The following is a 19,316-nucleotide window of genomic DNA, read 5'->3' on the forward strand; positions in this document are numbered from 1 at the left end:
TGTGACTGACAGTTGTCCACTCTTATCCCCCTTTTGGGTGACCTATTTCCCCCTCTGACACCCAAGCCAAAATACAATTTTGGGACACTGACTCCGAGGGCCAGTTGATTTTCAGAGGGCCCTCTTTGAAGTGGATGCGAGGACCCGCTATTCGTCTTAGAGGGCCCTCTGGTGGCTTCAGACTTCAGAGGACCCTATTTTGGTATCAGCGGGCGCCTCTCTGTGGCATCAGAGGGCCCTCAGAGGCCTCAAATGGCCCTATTACATCTCAGAGAGCTGTCTTTGAACTCAGAGTGATCTTTTTTACTTCTTTGTGGTGTCTAAGGGGCCCTCTGGCCTTTGTTCGCCTCAAGGGGCCTCAAGGGGTCCTCCGATGACTTCCAAGGACCCTCTTTGATCTCAGAGGGCCTGATGACCTCATAGGGCTCATGGTGGTCTGACATAGCATCATATCACCTCAGAAGGCCCTCCAGTGGCCTGAGAGGGCACTTTGCGGCCTTTGAAGGCCCTCCATTCGCCTTAGAGGGCCCTCTTTGATCTCTTTGATCTCTTCGATCTCAGAGGGCCCTCTTTGAGGTGGCTGTGAGGGCCCTTTGTTCACCTCAGAGGGCCCTCTGGTGACCTCCAGGGACCATATTTGATCTAAGAGGGCCGTCTGGTGGCCTCATAGGATACCTTGTGGCCTGAAATTGACCCTCGTACCTCAGAGGCCCTTCTGTTCGTCTTAACAGGCCCTCTGCTGGTCTTAGCGGACCCTTTGTGTGCCTGGGAGGGCCCCGGAGTACCTGAGAGGGCCCTCTGTGTGTTTGAGAGGGCCCTCTGTGTGCCTGAGGGGGCCCTATGTGTACCTTAGAGGGTCCTCTGTGTGGCTGAGAGGGCCCTCTGTGTGTCTCAGAGGACCATATGTGTACCTGAGAGACTGAGAGGGCCCTCTGTGTGTCTGAGAGGGCCCTTTGTGTGTCTCAGAGGGCCTTTGTGTGCCTGAGAGGGCCTCCTGTGTGCCTGAGAGGGCCCTCTGTGTGTTTGAGAGGGCCCTCTATGTGCCTGAAAGGGCCCTCTGTGTACCTGAGAGGGCCCTCCGTGTGTTTTAGAGGGCCCTCTGTGTGCCTGAAAGGGCCCTCTGTGTACCTGAGAGGGCCCTCTGTTTGCCTGAGAGGGCCCTCTGTTTGCCTGAGAGGGCCCTCTGTTTGCCTGAGAGGGCCCTCTGTGTGCCTGAGGGGGCCCTATGTGTGCCTGAGAGGGCCCTCTGTGTACCTGAGAGGGCCCTCTGTGTGTCTCAGAGGACCATATGTGTACCTGAGAGGGCCCTCTGTGTGCCTGAGGGGCCCTATGTGTGCCTGAGAGGGCCCTCTGTGAGCCTGAGAGGGCCCTCTGTGTGCCTGATAGGGCCCTCTGTGTACCGGAGAGGGCCCTCTGAGTGCCTGAGAGGGCCCTCTGGGCTCTGGCCCCCGTTCGTCTCAGAGGGTCCCTTTATTCGCCCCTTCAGAGGGCCCTCTGTTTGCCTCAAAGGGCCCTCTGTTTGCCTAAAAGGACCCCCTATTCGCCTCAGAGGGACCTGTGGTGACCACAGGGGGCTCTATTGTTGCATTGTAGGGCCCTCTGTTGCCTCCGAGGGCCCTTTTTTATCTCAGAGGGCCCTCTTTGAGCTCAGAGGGCTCTTTTCGACCTCTTCGAGATGTCTGAGAGGGCCCTCGGGCCTGAGAGGGCCCTCTGAGTGCTTGGGAGGGCCCTCTGAGAGCCTGAGAGGGCCCTCTGAGTGCCTGAGAGGGCCCTCTGAGTACCTGAGAGGGCCCTCTGAGTGCCTGAGAGGGCCCTCTGTGTGTCTGAGAGGGCCCTCTGTGTGCCTGAGAAGGTCCTGTTCGTTGTAAAGGGCCCTTAATTTACTCTACAAGGTCCCTCGTTGGCCTAAAGGGGTCCTCTGATAGTCCTAAAAGGGTCCCTTAAAATGTAATTGATACTTTTCATTATGTAAAAAAAAATGTAAGTGGTGAAAAGGGCCCTCAAAGTTTTCAATTTTTTTTCGAGTAAAAAAAAATTTTTTTTTTGCTCCAGGGAGGATCCTAGGACCCCCAGGATCCCCCCTTGGATACGCCACTGGACCCATGACATGAGTCCCCCCACCCCCAAACCGAAAGTCCGGATGGATCCACCCTGGTGCTCTAGCTAATCGCTAACTAGAATTGGCGCACACAGATGTCGCAGTAAGCAGTTTATAAGGGGTTTATTTGCATAGATGTCGCGACTATAGCGACACATGCAGTGCAAATGGTAGCAGACAGCAGTAGTTTCCCCTACGAAAGTGGTGGTTTTCTACCACAGATGCTCGTCGAGGTCGGAATTTCCAAATACGCCGGGCGCGGCCGGGTTAAGCTTCGGATTTAAAATCGCTAGATCTGCGCTGACGTCACAAAGTCAGAGGGGGATTCAAATGTATTACTTATTAGCCCCTCTGAATCCAAGTGCTGCAACTTTGAAGTTCAATATCTTCTATTTCAGGCATTTCTCGATGTTGAGAGTGCTGAAAGTCGAAACCGGTGCTTGTGGGCTAGGGGCCAGGGACCCCAATTTGGCTATCTCAACTCAAATCCAATTTTAAGATGGGATGATTATTTTAACAAATTTCGCAAAGGCTTAGACATAGGTACATAGAGCAATCATCCGAGGGTGTAGCTACGTAGTATGTTGCACACAGATTCCAAAACTCTTACCAAAATTTTGTAAAAAAGAAAAAATAACAAAAGCAAGTAATTCATATGCATCTAAACATTTATTTTGTTACAAACAGCGAGCGCACATTATTGAAGTGTTACATTGGCGGAGTGAGCGACCAACGATGAACTTTCGGCCTTGAATAACTGCCTAAAAACAAAGCCGGAAAACGCTATAAGGACCGTCGTGCTTATCCGCTCGATCCGGCTGTATGTATACCGTGAATCTTGTCATTGAACTGGGCCTCCAGCTTCTCCAGCTCTGCTTCCATTTCGGCGATTTTCACCCGCGCCAGGTCGGCATCGGGTGGCAGTTCTCCGAACTGCTTCAGTTTCAGCTGCAGCTGCTCCAGGGAGCCGCGCCTCTGCGTCAGAAACTCGAAACGCCGCAAAATCATGTCGTGCGTGAGCTCCTCAGAGAATCCTCGCTGGGCGAGAATGCCCTCTTGTTTTCTCACGAGACTCTTGTACTCCTGCATCTTTCCGGAAAGGAAGCGCGATTTGGCCAGTTTCTGTTGAATGACAGCCTCGTCGGCGCCCTGCTGCGCGGCCGCCTCGGTGAGCTGCCGCTCCAGCGCCGCCTCCTGCACCAGCAGCTGCTTCACGTCGGCCTGCTGCCCGCGCAGCCCGGCCTGTTCGCGCTCCAGTCGCGCGGCCAGCGCCTGCTGCTCCCGTTCGAGGCGGGCGTGCTCCAGCAGCAAACCGGCCGGACTCGGTCGGTCCAGGCCGAGCAGCTGCGCCGAGTGCGCCAGCGCCGAGAGCACACGCTGGGAGTCGGACGCCAGGTGGACACGCTCCACGCCCAGACGGCGCTGCGCCGCCTCCAGTCGGCGCTGCTCAGCGGCGTACGCGGCGCGCGTGACGCGCAGGTGCTCCGTTAGCCGGCGTGCGTGCTCGTCATTGGCGTCGACAGTAGCTTGCAACTGCTGCAGCAGCGACAGCGTGCGCCGGTCCACTTCGTAGGCAGGCACGTCCGCTGTGCCAAGCGTGTCCACCAGCCACTGGTTTATCTTGACGATCTCCTTGTTCATTGCGTCAGCGTCACGTTACCATGCGACTTGAGCTCCTGTTTCACTGAAGAACGCACCTCTGGCAGCTTTCCCAAGAAGAACACCTGGCTGTTGGGCTGCTGAATGTATACCCGCTGGCCAACACACAAAACAAGTATCAGCAGGCTGACGTTACACACATACAACTTACAAGTATAGGCGGCGGAACAGGGAGGGCACCGGGGCACCGTGCCCCCCTTTAATTTTGGCAGTTTAACATTAGCCCTATGGGCGTTGCATGGAAAGAATGGGACTAAAAGTCGGCAGTGCCCCCCCCCCCTTGATTGAAGGTGTTCTGCCACTACTGCTTACAAGCTTTTATTACAAGCTGTTTTTAGGTATTTGTACAGGCAAAATAAGTTCATTAAATATCAATCATAGACCTCTGTATCGGTATAAAGACGTCTATCTATCAAATGTATTCATGTAAATATAACAAATACTCAAAAATACTTACAGATCCCCTCTTTAAGCTTCCTAGTTCAGCATCCAGTATCTGCAGCTCCCTTAGCTGGAAAGCAAAAAATTGCAGTACTTTATTATTCACCATTAGAGCAGCAAAAATGTTGGGGGTAATTGCTTTATATGACATCTAAGGTGAAGGGGCATTCAAGTAACATAAAATACGTGCCTTATTGGTATCCTTGCCGTCTGCAATGTTACTGCTATCAGCCTGTCCTGAGGCAAGAGAAACTGCCTTCTTCATGGGTCAATACTATTTTTACCCAGCCTGTGAACAAAGTAGCATCATTTACATGTTAAGAAACATTAGCTGCCTTGAAATGTGACAAGGAGTTATGGGTACCCGTCAAAATTCGTGGAGATTTGGGTCGATATTTGTCCCACAACTGATTTCCTAGAAATCATTACCTTTTCATAAACCATGCACCCTAGGCTGTTCACAGTTGAAATTATTCAAAAAAATGCCATTGCGCATGCGCGTAAAATGGTCCGTGACCCAGAAAAAAAAATTTCTTCTGGGTCACGCATTATCAAACCAGATACGTGCACTCACCTCATGCGCGATATAACCCCCTTATCGGCAATGACCTTCTCCACACGCAGGCGGAAAGACTTGCATGTCTTGATGATGTAGGTGGGCAGAATTTCTCTTCTGGGTCACGATTTTTTTCCTGGGTCACGCTAAAATTCGTGACCCAGAAGAAAAAAATGCGTGACCCAGGGGAATGGTTTTTACAGTTTTCCGAATATGGCAAGTTTGTTATCGAATACTAATCTCCAAGTACATCTTATCTGGAGTACCTGAGCACGCAGCAACACGACACTATGATTCTTTTCGACACTTACCAGCCACAAGCCACAAGGGCGTGTGACCCAGAATAAAGAAATCTTATGGCACGCAGGAGATGATTTCCCCTGGGTTCGCCCAGCCCAACTGACAGTTTTCAGTTTCCGCCCCCGCTCTCTGCGCCTTCGCGGGATAGGACCATATGCAAGTCTGCAGACCCTGCTTACCCGGTCCGTAATGCTTTGAATGAGGAGCTAAGTACCGTGACCCAGAAAAAAACGTGACCCAGAAAAAAGTTTGCCAAAAACCGTGGGACAGACGTTTTTGCGTTGTGCAGTCTTGCTAAATTGTATAACCAAAAAATAAGAACCATGAAGAGAAATTTCAATGTTTTTGCTATTCACAACGCTCCCTCGCGCTCAATTATCTCTAAAAATAACTACACAGCAGCTCTGTAGATTTTTTTCGCAGGTTGTGGGACAAGCTAAAATACATAGGCACACAAAAGCATGGTTTTGGAAAGATGTCCAAATTTTTTTTTTGCCACTTTGCTGTTGCCTTTTCAATGATTTTTTTCTTCAATCAAATGTCCAAATCTCGCGTACGGACCCGTGTTACGCTAAAATAAGCTCATTTATTGACGTGAGGCATTATTGAAATCGTGGGACAGCATATCTCCACGAATTTTGACGGACACCCTTATATCATACTTAAGGCGACCATCCCACCTTTAGCATCAGATTTGAGCTGAGATAGCCAAACTGGGGTCCCCAGCTCACAATCACCCAAATGAATGGAAATGAAATGCAATTGAAATAAAAGGCAATTTAATAGGGATCACATTGGTATTGAAAGTTTCTTTCCAAATTCAAAAATCAAGCATCAGCATCATAAGAAGCTTTGGTATTAGTAGAGCAGACGTCACACGAAGGTTTTCCAACCAAGGAGAGGCGGCAGGCGCTATACCCAAAGGTGCTTTTTTCTGACAAAACCTAAACAAACCTAACCTAACCTGACCTAACCTACAACCTACAACCTACAAACCTACAGCCTAAAAACCTACAACCTACAAACCTACAAACCTACCCTACAAACCTACAAACCTACCCTACAACCTACAAACCTACAGCGCCTCTCCTCAGTTGGAAAACCTTCGTGTGACGTCTGCCCTACTAATGCCGAAGCTTTAAGGTGGCAGCTTTGCCCCACTCTACCTACTTTTCTTCTTGTTTTGCAAGTAGTTTTAATAGAAGAGTTACATCAACATTGTTTTTCATCACAGACAATTGACAATTGACAATACGACAAATGTAAATAAAATCATACGCTTCGATCAATCAACAAAGCGCCTTCATCAGTGGAAAATAAAAGACCGGTGTAATGCTGTTAAGTCTGAATTTGTCTAAATGTCTGAATTTATGTACTTTGTCATTGTATTGTCTTTGTGAGAAATAACTTTTAATGCCTCTTTGTCTTGCTTATGACATTGATTACATTGTCATTATTACTGATTGATTAGGGCACAGTACCCAGTACCTATCACTATACTGATTGATATGGTTTATGTACCTGCCCTTTAAAGTGTTAACCAGTGCCATGGATTAATAGTTCATCCCAGGACAATAATGGCTAAATCAGGGGGCGTCGAAGTCTAGTAGGAAAATCTGGCAATCCCCGGAGTGACGTAACGTCGGGGATGACCGACGGCACCTTGCACTGAAAGATACGGCAGAACGGCTATTTTTGAAAAATGATTAAAAATACTTGGGTGCTGTTATGACACATTAAACGCTTATCAGCATGTTCCTCATCATGTGATAAAGCCATATCCGTGGTCGAAAATAGCCGAGCCCCTCCCAATTTCCAAACATCGACCTTATAAGCAAAGGATGTAAGCGTAATCCTTAAGGGCGACTTTCCCTTACATATCCGTACATATGCGTCCTTATGGAAATCGGTAGTGCGGCGATAAGCGACGCGCGCGACATCTGTGGGGCGACTGTGGCGACACCTGGTGGCTGCTTTTCTGCTGTATGTAGGCATTGGGGTTTTGCCAGATATGGTTCCTACTGCTACACCACTATGTTGACCCAATACTAGAAAGTTATTTTGCCCGTAAATGGCAAGAAAATTAAAAGTATATTTATAAAATTGATTGTAAATGATTACGAGATAATAATGAAGAAGTTTTGATTGATTACTTATTTAAATATCCAACCGTGAAACTATATTCTGGTAGGTTTAGTAGAAATTAGTCCCGTGCAACCTTGTATTTAGGGCCTTGGGCTAAATAGTGCTAACTGATGGCAACTGATGGTTGAAAATTCACATTCGAATGTGTTGAGAATGTGATGTGAATTTCAAAAGATAACCAATATAATTCGGAACCGTATGCAATGCGCAGGATATGAATCGTTGCCCTCTCCACAGTTACGTTTAAAAAGAATGCATTTGTTTTTACTGCCCATTTTTCTCGCTTACTTTATGCAAAAAAAGCTTTGAAATTAACACATTTACTAATAGAGTTTTTAAATGATTTCGATTTCCAGTATTTTAACGACTTTTTAATGCTTCTTGTACCGTCTACAAGTACTTTATTATTTATCTTTTACCCCTTGTTGACCAATGACCATTTGTTGACCGTTGAACTTACCCCTGACTTGCCCCTGACCCACACCTTGTACCCACACAAACTGATAATCGTGCTGATATCACGAGAAATTTCTGGGTGTGAGGGTTATTTTCTAAATTCTAATAAACGTGGAAAGACGATTTTTTGTGCTATGCGAAGATTATAGAAGCTGTTTGTGTTGTTTGTAGTTGTTGGCATGTCAATACGCAAGATTGAGAATAGATGTCAATGTTATCAAGGGCAAGGGTGAATGAATAGATGGTAGGTACCGACTGAAATTCCTTCTTTATATTTGTCTTTTTTGGGACTTTTATTGTTACTTTTTTACTATTGATATTAGTAAAGTAATCTTGCTTTGTTCATCAAAGTATCTTCTGAGTTAGCATTTAGTCCGCGGATAGTCGGCTTTGCAGGTTGAGTCATAGGTACCGTAAACCGGGGTGACTTTGTATCACTTTTGACCAGTTTGGTACAATATCTTGTATATCACTTGAGATTTCACTCTGGAAACTGTTTCATCATACTAATTGGACAATTCTCTATCTAACTGAGTACAATAAATGCCTTGAAATTTATCATAAATATTTTATTTTTTTTACCAAAAAATTGATCATTCTCACCCAGAGGTCGGGGTGACTATGATCACTACATTAAAATCACCTTATGTGTGCCATAGGAGCCCTCAGAAGGGGCTTGTGTGATAAACTTACATGTTTTGAATAAAATCAAAGGCTTTGCTTGACAAAAACTCACACATTTTACAGTAAAACTATGAATCATTGAGGTATTAAAATAAAGTTGCATGCTCCAGGTCTAAACTGACATTACAGAGCTATAAGCAGCAAAATTAGCTACTTTAACCTCTGACTTCAAGATTAAGTAACAGTCACAGATGTCCTAACTCCTAAGCCACAGGCTACCTGTTCTACATCACACTTTGTCTGCTGGTGGCTGTGGGACCACTTGCCACACTGCTCATATGCCCCTCCCAGTTGATTGTCTTTTTCACTTCCCATTGACGCTCCAATTACCACTGAGATAGAGCAGCTCAATGCTCATCCTCCATCATCAGTATCTAAGCCTTTCCTTTTTCTTTCTTTATCTGGGTCTTTCTCATCTTTACCATTATTTTTGCTGGAGATGCTAGCGAATTTATACTTCATGCCAATGACAACAAAAAAACAAGCTGTGACATGAACATGATTATTCTAACTGGGACCCAAAGTGTCTGATATAATGCTTCATTGCTTTATTTAACTATTGGCATAGAAAATACAGTTCACAGCAGCTAATTGCTCATTTGAGGCCCGAAATTGGTCTATGATCAAAGTCACCCCGGGTATCATTGTCATCCCGGTTTACGGTACCTCACATCCCACCTCCTCTGTCCATCCTCAGACCTCAGTCCTCACATTCTTGCCACAGTTCCACACACTCTAGAAAAGAAAGTGTTCAAGAGTTTCTGTACTTTCCTGCACAATGGATAGATCTCATTTCACTCAGTAGGTATGTCTTAAAGTTTTGTGGTGAGAAGCATACCTACCTATGCTCTGTTATAGTAGTCGTATCCTCGTGCCTATCACTTATCTGCCAATAATGCTCAGTCTGGTCACATTTCCCACCTGTCCCTGAAATGATTTTAACCTTCCAGGTGGTGGGGGGGGGGGACATTTTTTTGCCCCCCCTTTAGTTTTTTCGATATATCTCGAGAACCGCTGCGCCGATCGTCACCAAACTTTCAGTACCCTCCCGGGAGCAGCTAGCGAACATGGTGACCAAAAATTTTTCCAAAGGCTATGATAGGTTGGCCGCTAATGACGTCAGAGTGACGTCATTTTTGCCATTTTCGACCCAAAAAAAGGTTTCGCGGGAAGAGCTGTCAGGCCTACAGCTTTAGAGATACAGAAAAATGTTTCATACATAAAAGGTGTGGAATTAAAAGGGCTACAAAACTGCTATTTCGGTTTTTCGAATTTTTTGGATTTTTACCCCCAAAAATCCAAAAATAGATTTTTTGAATATAATAGCCAAAAAATCCAAAAAGTTTTTTGAATTTCGAAAAAACCGGAATATATGTGATAGCCCCTACCGCCTTCTACCTACATACCAAATTTGAGATCGATACCTCTTTTTTTGGCCAAGTTATAGCGAAAAAACTGTTCAAAATTGATGACGTCAAATTTTCAAACTCATTTTTTAGCAATTCTAGACCTCGTAGCGCAAAACTAAGACCACCATTAGACTCCCCGTGACGAGCTGCATCGAATCGATACCCATTTTATGCAAAAATATCAACTTTAAAATTTGACCTTTTTTGACCTGACCTTGACCTGACCTCCACCAGAAAGTGACCTAAACCGTACCTGATGGTCTTATAACCAACACCATTGAGTTGGAAATGAAAAACTGGCCATAAAACATGCATCGCATAACCTTAGTAAAGTTGGGCTCATGTGGGGACCCTTGGTGACCTTTGGTGACCTGACCTGTGACCTGACCTGGTATGACCAGTGACCTCTAATAGCAACATATGTACTAGACAACTGACGCCTTATCGCTGATTTTCGACAAAATGCGTTTTACTCGGTGTTATAGCGCTTTCCCTAGAAGCCCCGTGAACGGTGAAACATTTTATCTTTGACCTGACCTGTGACGTCATCGGTGACCCCGAGGTCAATGAAATTTGGTTTCCTTCGACAAATTTGACAGGGCTATCGAACGCCGTTTGAATTTTCCGGATCCGTCCAGTAGTTTCGGAGATACGGGGGGGGGGGCAAAAAAGTGCCCCCCCCCCCACCGCGCGGAAGGTGGCTGGTAGGCCCACCGCCTGCCGGGTTAATTTCAGTAAATAATTGACTTATGGGCAATGCTGCAAAGGGCGGCAGCAGGATCTACAAGACACAAAAGCTCAGTGTCCCAAAATCATATTTTGGCTTTGGTCATGGGTGTCAGAAGGGGATATTCCTCACTGCACAGAGGGCTGAGAGTCAAAATTGTAAGTCAAAATGGCATGCCAAAGAATTGAAAACATGGATTATCAATTTAAATATGAATGCTCTAGGATGGGGGACATTGGTTTATAAGATAGGTAATTGAATGAAATATGGAGGTTGTTAACACGCGCACCGACGTGGGGGGGGGGGGGGGGCGGATATCCGCCCCCCCCCCTGAGGTTTTTCGCGAATAGCGGAAAAACCGCGGCGCTACGTAGGACTATTCCCTCATCAATTTTACACATGGTGTGCAAGTTTGAACCTCCTACCTTTTAAGGTCAGGTCACCAGGTCACTTTGAATGACCCAACCTCAAGTCACTTTTTTGCAACTTTGTCACCGTACCAGAGCTACAGTAGATGTCGGAGGCCTTTGAAAGTCACAGGATGTTATAAGGTCATTAGTAGCTACAAGTTGTTTATCTCGGAATTTTGATATCGGTGACCTAAGGTCAGGTCAATTTCGCGACCTCCCCATTATAAGTCAATGGGGGAAAAATCAACTCCCTGTTTTTACCACTAAAACGGGTCGGAATGGCCCCATATACCATACATAACTTCATATACGATCAACCTTCACTACCTTGAGGTCTGTTTTGCTGTTGGGCAGCTGTGAGGTCATGTGACGTCATCAAAGGTCACCAAAGGTTTTTGGCCAATAACTCCGTACAGGAACAAGATACAGCCGCGTGGATGGTCTCATTGTGTTCAGCTCGTCAAGACGCATCGAATGATATACATGATGACCTCGAGGTCACGTGACCTGAGGTCAACCTTTGACCTTGACCTTTCGAGGTCAACATATATATATATATCATTCGATGCGGATTGACGAGAGGATCACGATGATGCCCTTAGTTTGTTCTTATCTTGTTTAATTCGAAAATTATTCGAGAAAAACTATCTCCATATCTAGCGCCGCCATTTTGACTCTTTCGACCCCTGTGACGTCATCTTTGACCTGAACTGAAAATGACCTTAGTAAAAATTGTAGATCTTGACCGTGCGTATCCGATGCCGTTTACCGCTTGTCGCTATCTTGCTTCGTTCTCGAGATCTCAGGGGGGGGGGCGGTCATCCGCCCCCCCCCGTCGGTGCGAAGTTGGCGCAGACCCCCGTCGGTGCGCGGGTTAAAAGTCAGCCAGAAAGTACACACAACTGTTTTTTTGGGGGGTGAAATTGGTGATGAAAAAATGTTAAGGAAAATTGGAGGTAAGAGTGGAAAATTAGTTTCATTTGGATGGCATTTCCCAACCAAACTGGCAATTTTTGAGACACTGCAAAAGCTAGGGTGACAAATGCACACCACTCACACTAGCCTGCCTGCACCAAACTAGACCAAGGACTTTTGCGAGAGAAATAGGAAATCTGCACTTTTGATGAGACAAAACTAATATAATGGTAAAAGTTTGGTTAAAGTGAGGAGTCTGAGTGAAGGTAAAAAACATGTTAAACTGACCTAACCTTTTACCCCCTAGCCCACAACCTACCAGAGGTGGTCGCAGACTTCGCTTTTTTTGGGGGGTAACTTGGCTGAGGGGCCCCTGCGCTGACCCAGGTGTGCTAGCTTGAAAGGGCCCACAGGCGTAGTGCATGGGTGCAGAAATCCAGCCATGGCCAGTGAAGCGGGGGGGGGGGGGCACGACAGGGAGCAGCACAACACTTATGGGCCCATTGATAGCGCTTCGGCGATACCTATCGCCTATAGGCTGCAATGGGGCCCTTAGAGTACAGTGTCAGACCCCCACCCAGGGGCAAGCCATGGATGAAGTATTCCTGGATAGGACACTCCCTATTCCCCTACACTAGCGCCGGCGACCAAGCGGCCGCCCTGGTGGCGGAGCGAAACATCGGTGGCGAGTGCACTTGGCGGCCGCCGCACCAGCGTGCGTGCTGAAAACGCGGTAATGGAGAGCGAAATTAGCGAGCTTTGGCTGCTCGTATGACATGATTTCTGACACTTCAAACATACTTTTAGTCCTTTCTAATAATTATTATGGCTCCATTTAGTCACTATCACATACGGAACCATTAGACACGATCCGCCCATAGCACGCAATGCTAAATGGCGCCTACGCCCTCGCTGTCGTGCTTGGTCGGAAAATCGGCGGGGTTGTCACATCCAGGAATACCTAATCCATGGTTCAGTTGAGCATGTAGTATAGTAATATTAACCCGCGCGGGGCTGGGGTCTCCAGCCGAACGCGCGGGGCTGGGGGGGGGGGGTAAATTTTACCCCCCCCCCTGTTATCTCCCGAACTAATGGTCCGATTTGGAAAAATCAAACGCCAATCGAAAGATCTCATCACGAACAACTAAAAACATGTACTTAATTTAAATTTTGAGGTCAAGGTCAAGGTCAGGTCAAGGGTACAAATTGCCAGTTTCTACAGTATCGGCCTTGCACCGTAGTTGCCGAAGAATGGAGTCATCGACTGAGACTGATTGCCCAAAACGTGTTCTTAGGCTACCAAGACAATATTCGTTGCATACAATATCATTCAGAGGTCAAGGTCAAGGTCAGGTCAGGTCACCAAAAAACAAAATATAGAAAAGGGCATGTGCGACACATGTTTTATGGGTCATTTTACTCATAGAATTCAATAGGCACACTCAATAAGTGATATGGACCACCTCTGGATGAATTTCAGGTCGAGGTCAGGTCAAGGTCAGGTCAAGTGAGGTCAAATTTTGAAGTTGGTTGTTAAGGCATACAAAGGTGTTTATCTGATGCAGTTTTTCACGGCGAATCGAATGGTGCTATTTTTGTTTCCGTACGAGGTCTAGAACTTCCAAAAAAAATCATTTTTTTTCAAAATTTTTGTGTGTCGTGACGTCATAAAATCTTGAATAACTCCCACATTTTTGAACCGATTCTTCTAAAAATTGGTATGTAGGTGCACATAGACCACTTCTCTGACATATATTCCGTTTTTTTCGATACACTCAAAATTTTGGATTTATGATTATTTCCCCAAAAAAGTCAGTTAAAAAAAAATGGGCTAAAATCCAAAATTTTCAAAAAACGGAGATAGCCATTTGATAGACAAAGTAGAATTACGTATAACCTTTTTTGTTACGTCTTGATTCCTTTAAAAATGAAGATGTTAGCGGCGTTTGAAATTTTGCCGTTTTTGAGGCGAAAATGGCGAACATGACGTCACTAAAACGTCAATTTCTCAAAAATTTTCCGACGGATTTCGCTCAAATTTTCAGGGAACGTGTCAAATTGATGTAAGAAAAGGTACTGAAAGTTTGGCGGCGCTGCGCGCCGCCGTTTTTGAGATATTGCAAAAATTCGCGAGGGGGGGGGTAAAATTTACCCCCCCCCCCGCCCCGCGCGGGTTAAGTCAACAGCAAACAGGGAGCAGCAGATTTTAAACAACATACACAACTATGATGTGCATATATTTACTTTCATTTTGTTAACACATAAACATGAAAGGCAAAATGTATTTTTGCACCAGTGTGGTGTGTCAGGCATGTGTATGTGTATAACATCACTCATACATATAAATAAATGTGTGTTTCTTTACAGAGAGACGACTAACACAGAAACAGCCAATTCCTTCATTTTACTCAAAGCTAGCGCCGGCCTGTCCATCTAATCCGAAGCTGCGTAAAACCAGAGTTCTTCTCCAAATTGTACTGTCTTCTTCTCGGCCAAGTGTAAGGGCCTCTTTCGCCGCTGACAATGGCAGCCGAGATTAAGCCAGCCGTGGGCGGGCAGCGCACCACCGGTGATCGCAAGCTGACGCTGCTGGCTAAGGTCGAGGGCTTCGGCGACGACGTCCACGACGCCGTCTTCATTGACGGCGAGGACGGCATCATCACAGCGTCAGACGACAAGTAGGTCACCCGGCGGATGCTGGGGAAGTGGGGAAGTGTTGGGGGCTGTGCTGGGCAGTGTATATGTTAAGGGTATGTGATATTGTTTGATATGGTTCTGGGTGTGGATGCTATCTCATTTGTTCAATTCGGACTAAATGTCCGTTGTTGATTTTGCATGATGCATAGTCGGAACTCTCAGTAATAGTCATCTAGCATTTATCATGCATGCAAGCATAAAAACAAACCACTGTACAGCTTCATATCTAACCTGCAAATGCAGATATCAGAATGGATGCTGACAACTTCAGCCATGTGGTTGCCCTTAAGCCCAAATATGTACAAGTACATATGCCAGGTGTGCTTGCAGTTCATTTCTTTTCGCGTCTTGTTCTCACCATATTGTGGTTCTAAGTTTGATCTGTCACGTATCCAGTGTTCTCACATTTCTGGTGTTTCCAATGTTTCGTTTTCCATTTTCGACGAGTGACATGCCGCGGCCTGTCCTGTCCTGCTGCTGTTCCCACAGGTCTGTACGGGTGTGGCTGCGTCGCGACACGGGACAGTTCTGGCCGAGCGTGTGCCACTATATGCCGTCACCGACCACGTGCCTTTTCTACCACGCCTCCTCCCACCGGCTGTTCGTCGGCCTGGACAATGGCACCGTTTGTGTGAGTGGGTCGGCTGTCGGACGACTCGTGTGCTGTAGGGTGAAGGCAGGCTCAGAGCGGTGGATTTCTTTGGTGGCTGCAACCATTTGGAGGGGAACGTGTGGTCGTTTTCACGATGGTGGAAACTTGCATTGTTTGGTTTAGACCTGCTGTGCTGTCATTATCGTTACCGTGTCTGCCAAATGTGTTTAGTAAGGAACAGCTTGTGGTATGATACGTTTTGCCAATTTTTCATAGCTCTACACTGTCCCAGCTTTAACTTCCATGTCGTTTGCCGCCTGTCAACGTAGTTGAATGGATGTAAGCCTCACTGTACCTACCGGCTATTTCTACATCTCGCATGCATTTCACACGTCCCCATGAAAACCATTCAGAGCTCCCCACTGACCTACTCTGACCCTCTGCACCCGGTGCGCCCGTAGGAGTTTCACCTGGCCACCGACTACAACCGTCTGTCCCCGGTGCGGGACTACCTGGCGCACCAGGCGCGTGTCACCGCCTGTCTGCTCTGCCCGACCAGCGAGTGGACGCTGAGCGTCAGCCGAGACAAGACGTTCCAGTACCACTGCACCGAGACGGGCCGCCGGCTGGGGGGACACCAGACAGACGCCTGGTGCACGGCCATGCAGTACGACATGACGTCCAAGCACGTGTTTGTCGGCGACTACTCGGGCCTCATCACTATGCTGAAGCTGGACGAGTCGGGCCCGACGCTGATCACCAAGCTGAACGGACACACGGGCAGTATCGGGTTAGTGACCAGCGGATGGGTACGGTGGTAGAGGAAGGAAGGCAGGGAGGCTAAGGTGTCGGGAATGGGGGGGGGGGAGGGATGAGAGTGTTCATACATGCCACAAGCCATATTTGCCACCGTACATGCCACAACAGATTTTGTAGGTTGTGGGTTTAAGGTTGTAGGTTGGTAGGTGGTTTTATATTTACTGTGAAAAGACAGCTGTGACGCTCTTGGGACGTGGTACTGCGTGACATATTTGATATACACCCTCGGAAATGGGACTCTTTTATGATGTCATGCTGTTAAAACGCGTGACCAATTACTATCAACCACGGTGTTGGAAGGGGTAAGGGGGGGGGGAAGACTAGTGACACACTTGAAAATTATCAAAGGTTTGTCGCGCCCCTAATTTTCTTGTCCCCTTGTCCTCTCTCCCTTGTCACCTCCCTCCCTGTCTGTCATCTCCCGCCGTCTCGCTGACTCTCTCTCCCTTCCTGCAGCGCTCTCTCTTGGGACGCAGTCCGCCAGTGGCTCTTCTCGGGCAGCTACGACCAGAACATCATCGTCTGGGACATTGGCGGTCGCCAGGGCACCGCCTACGAGCTGCAGGGCCACACGGCCAAGATTCTGTCTCTGTGCTACCACGCCGGCTCCCGACAGCTGCTCTCGGCTTCAGAGGACGGCTCGGTGGTGGTGTGGAATATGGCAGCCAGCCGGCGAGAGGTAGGTAGCTGCGGAGAGGAGGAGAACGGATGTGAGCTACAGAGAGAAGAGGGGAGAGGTGGGGTTCAAAGGAGAGGGCAGGGCGGGGCTCCAGAGGAGAGGAAGGTAGGTGCCAGAGGATATGGGAGAGCTGGGTGTCGGTTTGAAAGGAGAGGCAGTGGCGGGTTTTAGAGGAGAAGGGCTGACAGTGCCACAGGACTGGTGTGGGATATTACCTTCAGGAAGCTGGCGGCACACAATGTGGGTCGTCTTATGTGGTGCCAGCGGATTGTGTGGCTAGTCTGGGGCGACATGTGTATGTGCTAAATACGGTCTCTGTTTGCCAGACCCCGAGCTGGAACGAGTCGGACGTCTGCCAGCTGTGCAGTAAGCCGTTTTTCTGGAACCTGCGGGCCATGTACGACAACAAGCAGCTGGGCCTCAATAGGCAGCACCACTGCAGGTCAGTAAGGTGGCAGTAGGTACTACAGACCAGCAGCCTGCTGGGCCTCAGCAAATATTACAGGTTTGCTGGACCTCAACTGGCTCACGCTCATTGGTATTATTCTCCTATTGCTGCACGTCTTGTAAAAGCCTCTGCATTATGATTGTTAGAACGGTCATATCTCTTGTTATTTATAGAACCTCTCGCCCCCCCCCCCCCCCCCGGCACCACCACACACACTAATTGGTATTAGTTGCTGCCTCTACAGTTTCTCTTCTCCTGCTTACCTTCCATATACCCATACCGACTGACGAATCTCATACCTGCCTGACCCACCCACCATCTGTCTGTCCCCGTCAGGAACTGCGGTCGTGCCGTGTGTGACGCGTGCAGCTCTCGGCGCTGCACGATCCCGCCGCTCGGCTTCGAGCTGCCGGTGCGCCTGTGCGAGCCGTGCTTCACCACAGAGTCGGCGGCCGGCCACACACCTCTGGCCTCCATCCACGAGGCCAAACACCGCCTGGTGACGGCGGCCATTGATGGTGCTCGGCTGCGCTACCTGACGGTCGGTCAGGACCGGCTGGTGAAGGTGTGGGAACTGGCGGCGGCCTCCAGCTAGGAGAGCCGCCAGGGGAGGGAGAGGAGAGGCCCGTAGGGGAGGGAGGAGGGCGTCGAGAGAGGGGAGGGTGACCCTACTAGAAGTGAGTTGCTACGGTGAGAAGCGGTGCCACGGGAAGATGATAAAAGCACCTTGCTGAAAGACATGCTACGGCTGAGTAAGAGTAGGACCGCTGGGGGTTTCCTCAAAGGGAGCTGGGATTAACTGGCGGGATCTGATCCTGATCTGATAGATCCTGAGAGAGCGGAGTCGCACAGGCTTTGGACTGGGCGGTGCGTTGAGTGGTGATGTGACGCTCTTTGTATAAGAAGGGAGGAAGAAAAGGTTGATAGTGGTGAGGCAGGTCGACGGTAAAGGTGTTTTGTCTTCAGGACAGGTGATCTGATGGGCAGTTTTTTCTTCTTCACGGTGTACTTGTAGGCTTTCCGGTGGTATTCTGCTTTACGGATGGCTATCATACGATGGGGATAATCTATCGGGCATTGTAATTTTATAGACTAATGGAGGGAAAGCTAGCACTGCGGTGCTTGCCTAGCATATTTATGCTACTCTTTGTACCATCGCTGCCCACTCCGAGTCTGTGCACCGTTTCATGCGTTTATTAGTCTGGTTCAATCCTCTGCTACCATTTCTAGCCCAGAAACTCACAGTGTGATCTTAGACTAGCAGTGTCAGCTTGTGAAGGCTTTGTCCGCTGTCTGTCGATGCTGTTGTCTGTTTGTGATCGTCTAGGTAGCGTAGGACAACAGCGGCGGTGAGTTCCATGATAGTAGTTTGTGATTTAGTCATCCCTACCATTTGTGCGAGGAACGTCACAGTTTGGCGTTAAACGAGTGACACAGGCGGTCGGCAGCTGCGACCGAGACTGGGACAGCATGCTTTGATTCACCCAAGGCCGTTTCACCCCTCTGAGATTGTTTACCGGTAGTGCTAGTGAAGCGTTCGTAGCCAGCTTCTGTCGGGCGCGTTATTTTGTAATCGGCTGTATTTATTGCGTTTGTATCTCGTACGTGCACGTGCGTGTGTGATCTCGTGTGCCCACGGTGTATCTACTATCTGGTGTACTATAGCCGCGCTGTGCGGAGTTGACTTGCGGTCAAACCGTTTGGCGCTGGGAGAGCTCCTTGGGAAACTCCCGGGAGGCGCCCTGTTCGGGATCGGGCGCCCCGAGTTTTCGTGATGCCGGTGCTGCCATGGCCACTGACGCTCCCCGGCCGTTTTGCGTAGAGTGGCGCGCACGCTGTCTCGCAGCTCGCATCCGTTGACCAGAACCCCAAGATGCGGCCGCTCCCCGGCAGCAGGGACTCGACAGTACAGCCGCCTGGTGGCCGATCGGAGAAACTTGTGTCTGACGATACTGAGCACATATCGAGAAAACGGAAACCCTGGCCGGCGCGGGAGGTCGCGCGGGACTGAGGGCACCTGCCCACCTGTTCGTTCTGACCGTTGACCCCAGCGTGACCCCGGCAGGGGAGACGCGCCCGACCGCGTGCGTCCAGCCGGACGCCATGTATTCTGTCTGTGATTGGCACAAGTTTTTGGAACGATCGTGCGTTGGCCGGGACGACTTCCCGTTCATTTGTGGTGTTTAGCTCGCATGCCACTATCCGTAAGGTGGATGGTAACCAAATATGTTACATGTTATGCTCGTCTAATATTTAAATATATGCAATGGTACAGTTATAT

General features: G+C 48.4%; 2 protein-coding genes across 13 annotated transcripts; one reads left to right on the forward strand and one right to left on the reverse strand.

Moving 5' to 3' along the window:
- Positions 1-2,748: 2,748 nt before the first annotated feature.
- Positions 2,749-7,356, reverse strand: LOC122392114 (HAUS augmin-like complex subunit 1). 9 transcript variants are annotated; one of them, XM_043386665.1, is made up of 5 exons: positions 6,580-6,628; positions 4,773-4,840; positions 4,389-4,487; positions 4,215-4,268; positions 2,749-3,852 (listed from the first exon to the last, which is right to left on the reverse strand). In XM_043386665.1, the coding sequence occupies exon 5, from the start codon at positions 3,737-3,739 to the stop codon at positions 2,900-2,902; it is 840 nt and encodes a 279-aa protein (XP_043242600.1). In that variant the 5' UTR covers positions 3,740-3,852; positions 4,215-4,268; positions 4,389-4,487; positions 4,773-4,840; positions 6,580-6,628; the 3' UTR covers positions 2,749-2,899. The 9 variants fall into 9 exon arrangements, with proteins under 9 accessions (XP_043242600.1, XP_043242597.1, XP_043242603.1 ...); XM_043386662.1 differs by lacking the exons at positions 4,773-4,840; positions 6,580-6,628 and adding an exon at positions 7,336-7,356; XM_043386668.1 differs by lacking the exon at positions 4,773-4,840 and having other exon boundaries at positions 6,580-6,659.
- A 25-nt stretch (positions 7,357-7,381) lies between these two features.
- LOC122392113 (WD repeat and FYVE domain-containing protein 2-like) lies at positions 7,382-19,313 on the forward strand. Of its 4 annotated transcripts, none has more exons than XM_043386660.1 (7): positions 7,382-7,395; positions 14,168-14,478; positions 14,987-15,128; positions 15,551-15,879; positions 16,365-16,587; positions 16,914-17,029; positions 17,372-19,313. In XM_043386660.1, the coding sequence occupies exons 2-7, from the start codon at positions 14,324-14,326 to the stop codon at positions 17,628-17,630; spliced, it is 1,224 nt and encodes a 407-aa protein (XP_043242595.1). In that variant the 5' UTR covers positions 7,382-7,395; positions 14,168-14,323; the 3' UTR covers positions 17,631-19,313. The 4 variants fall into 4 exon arrangements, with proteins under 4 accessions (XP_043242595.1, XP_043242594.1, XP_043242592.1 ...); XM_043386659.1 differs by lacking the exon at positions 7,382-7,395 and adding an exon at positions 7,642-7,708; XM_043386657.1 differs by lacking the exon at positions 7,382-7,395 and adding an exon at positions 7,647-7,899.
- Positions 19,314-19,316: the final 3 nt, after the last annotated feature.

Source organism: Amphibalanus amphitrite, unplaced genomic scaffold (assembly GCF_019059575.1).
Source record: "Amphibalanus amphitrite isolate SeventyFive unplaced genomic scaffold, NRLGWU_Aamphi_draft 000469F_arrow, whole genome shotgun sequence".
NCBI lineage: Eukaryota > Metazoa > Arthropoda > Thecostraca > Balanomorpha > Balanidae > Amphibalanus > Amphibalanus amphitrite.